Source organism: Pterocles gutturalis, unplaced genomic scaffold (genome assembly GCF_000699245.1).
Source record: "Pterocles gutturalis isolate BGI_N339 unplaced genomic scaffold, ASM69924v1 scaffold18452, whole genome shotgun sequence".
Classification (NCBI taxonomy): domain Eukaryota; kingdom Metazoa; phylum Chordata; class Aves; order Pterocliformes; family Pteroclidae; genus Pterocles; species Pterocles gutturalis.
The window spans coordinates 33,691-36,176 of record NW_010110594.1 but is presented as its reverse complement, the minus strand read 5'-3'; the positions used below and the strand labels follow the sequence as shown (position 1 = coordinate 36,176).

Genomic DNA, 2,486 nt, shown 5'->3' with positions numbered 1-2,486 from the left:
GCCCGTCCGCCCCCGCCCCCCGCCAGCCGCGCCAGCTGTCGTGGCGTGGCCGGGGGAGTACCGCGAACCCATGCGATGGGCGCTTTCCCTGCCCGGCTGCGCACCGGGTTGGGAAGGAGGCTTCCAGGTGCTGAGGCTCCCTCCCAGCAGAAGGGCAGACAGGAGAGCGCTCTGGGCTCTCCCTGCAAAGAGCTGGGGACAGACTCAGGAGCTTATGGCAGAGGAGCTTGGGGATAAGGACCTTGAATTGATGGTGGCTGGACTTGCTTAGGAGCGCTGAGTTGCTCTGTCTGGGTTTTGGCTTTAAAACTTTTTTTTTTCCTTTTTACACTGTAGTTCACCGCTCCCAGTATGGCCAGTGTCCTGGAGCAGCTCAACATTATCAATGGAATTCTCTTCATTCCACTAAGGTAGAGTGACTCCTCTGTGTGCTGCACCTTTGGAAATCAAGTAGGATTTTTGTGTAATCTGTGTTCCTGAGCCATCACAAACACAACGCTTCCCTTGCCCCACGGGTCCCTCTGCAGGCAGGAGCTGCCCTCTCCCCTTGTCCCCTGTTCTCGGCCGTCACCCCGGCAGCGAGGGGTTTTTTGCTTCAGCTGTCGGCAGAGCGGGCAGCGGTGATGGAGTGCGCGGTGCTGGGCTGGGCAGAACAGCACCGGCTGGTCCACAGCCAGGGCTGCTGGGAGGGGCGGTGGCTTTCAGTCACCTGGGGGTGTTCCTGCCCCAGCCCCGCAGGATTTGTTTACAAAGAACAGCAGCAGAGATCATGCACTAGCCCAAATTATCATCATCATCATCTTTAAGACCACTATGAACAGCAGTACTCTTTTTTTTGTTTGTTTGTTTTTCCATTTATTATAAATGGTCTCTTAGTTGAAAATTTGATTGCAAGAGTGGTGGAAAATGATGACCTGAGCTGCGACTGTATTCTTCTAAGGCTAGAAGTAATCACTGATAGTAAAAATTCACCAGAAGCAGCTGGAGGCTGCCTGGGCACAGGATTAACCTCCCTGCCTCTGCCTTGAGTGGCTGCTGATGGTTCAAAACCAAACAGCAAACCCAGCACCTCACCTCGCTCAGGTGTTGCTGAGCCGGCAGGAAGAGGGCAGGAGCCAGGAGTGTTTCCTGTTTGGTTGAACATTGCTGCATCCCTGTGCTTCACCCCGTTCCTAAAGCCAGTCTAACGTTTACTACCCTTCCTGGTTTCCCCTTCAGCCAAAAAGACTTGGAGAACCTTAAAGCAGAGGTGCAGCGACGCCAGCAGCTCCAAGAAAGCATAAAAAGTGGCGAACAGCTGGAAGCAGAGGACAAAGCTGTGGAGGAGAAAGAGGCTGAGCCAAGCATGCCTTCTGCTGCCATCCCCTTAACACAGAGCTCTGCTTAATGTGTACCTCGCTTAAAAAAAAAAGTTTAAACCACCCTTTTCTGAATCTGACCCAGGGTCTCGGACTCCCCTGGAGCAGCTCCTCCTTTTTTTGACAATGTTATTGCACTGGTACAATTAATACACAATGCAAAGAACTAATCTGAGAAATGTAATCTGTCTGCCTGAGCTGGTGTCTGCCACGCGAGGGGAAGGGGGCCAGGATGCAGCAGCGTACGAACGCCCCATCCTAGGTGAGCGCAGCCCGAGGCTGCCGTGCCCGTGTGTGTGTCCGTGTTGTGTGTGGGCGTAGCATCCGTTGTTTCTCCGTTGTACATACGAATTCCAAATGAACTGTCTGGAGGGATGTGACATTTCTCAGGTCATTTTTATGTTGACTAAGGACACTGCTTTGCTAGAACAGTGCAAAACCAGCCCCATCCACCGCTCAGCATTCTCGTAAAACGTGGATTCCAAGCCAAAAGATTTATTTTCCCCCAGTCACTGTCCCAAGTTGTGCTGAGGAGAATGAAGCAGCCGTACGCCGGTGTCGCTCGGATGCCGGAAGCCTGTAAGGTGTGCATCGGGGGAATGTACAGCGGTTTCTACATCAGGATATAGCCATGGGATTCCTTTAACCATTTTTTCTACTTTTGGTTGGCAGTTTGGCAATTCAGTGGGATTTTGTAACATTCACATTCTAATTTTCAAGGTAAAGATATATAGAGAGATATATAAAAATATATATATATGATACTCACAGTTCCCCCTCTGCTCTGCTTGCAGCTGGGTAACTCGGGATCCTGTATCCAAAGAGCGAGGGCTTGATGTTTAAAAAGTGCACAAACTTCCACTACTGTGGAAACCCCAGTGCCTAGGAGAGGGGTCAGGGCATCAGTGAGCAGGAAATCGCAGCCCTGGTACTAGAGGGGAGGAGGAGGGAGAAAGAGGGCCTTGGTCTCCTTTGCAATAGCAACGATGCCCCAATGCTGATGGACGTGACCCTGATGGGTGTGGTGAACCAGGTGGGGATTCACACCTTTCCCACAACCTGGAATTCCTTGGGGTCTTTGGGGAAGGGAGAGGATTTAAATAAAAACTGACACTTCCCACTGCACTG

At 51.6% G+C, this 2,486-nt stretch overlaps 1 protein-coding gene across 1 annotated transcript in view; it reads left to right on the top strand.

Moving 5' to 3' along the window:
• CLUH (clustered mitochondria (cluA/CLU1) homolog) overlaps positions 1 to 1,806 on the top strand; it is a gene marked incomplete at its 5' end in the record, with an annotated part of 21,269 nt that extends 19,463 nt beyond the window's left edge. The window contains 2 exons of the mRNA XM_010073454.1: positions 337 to 410; positions 1,219 to 1,806. Of these exons, the coding sequence (XP_010071756.1) occupies positions 337 to 410; positions 1,219 to 1,387 (243 nt within the window). The remainder of the gene's footprint in view (positions 1 to 336; positions 411 to 1,218) is intronic.
• Positions 1,807 to 2,486: the final 680 nt, after the last annotated feature.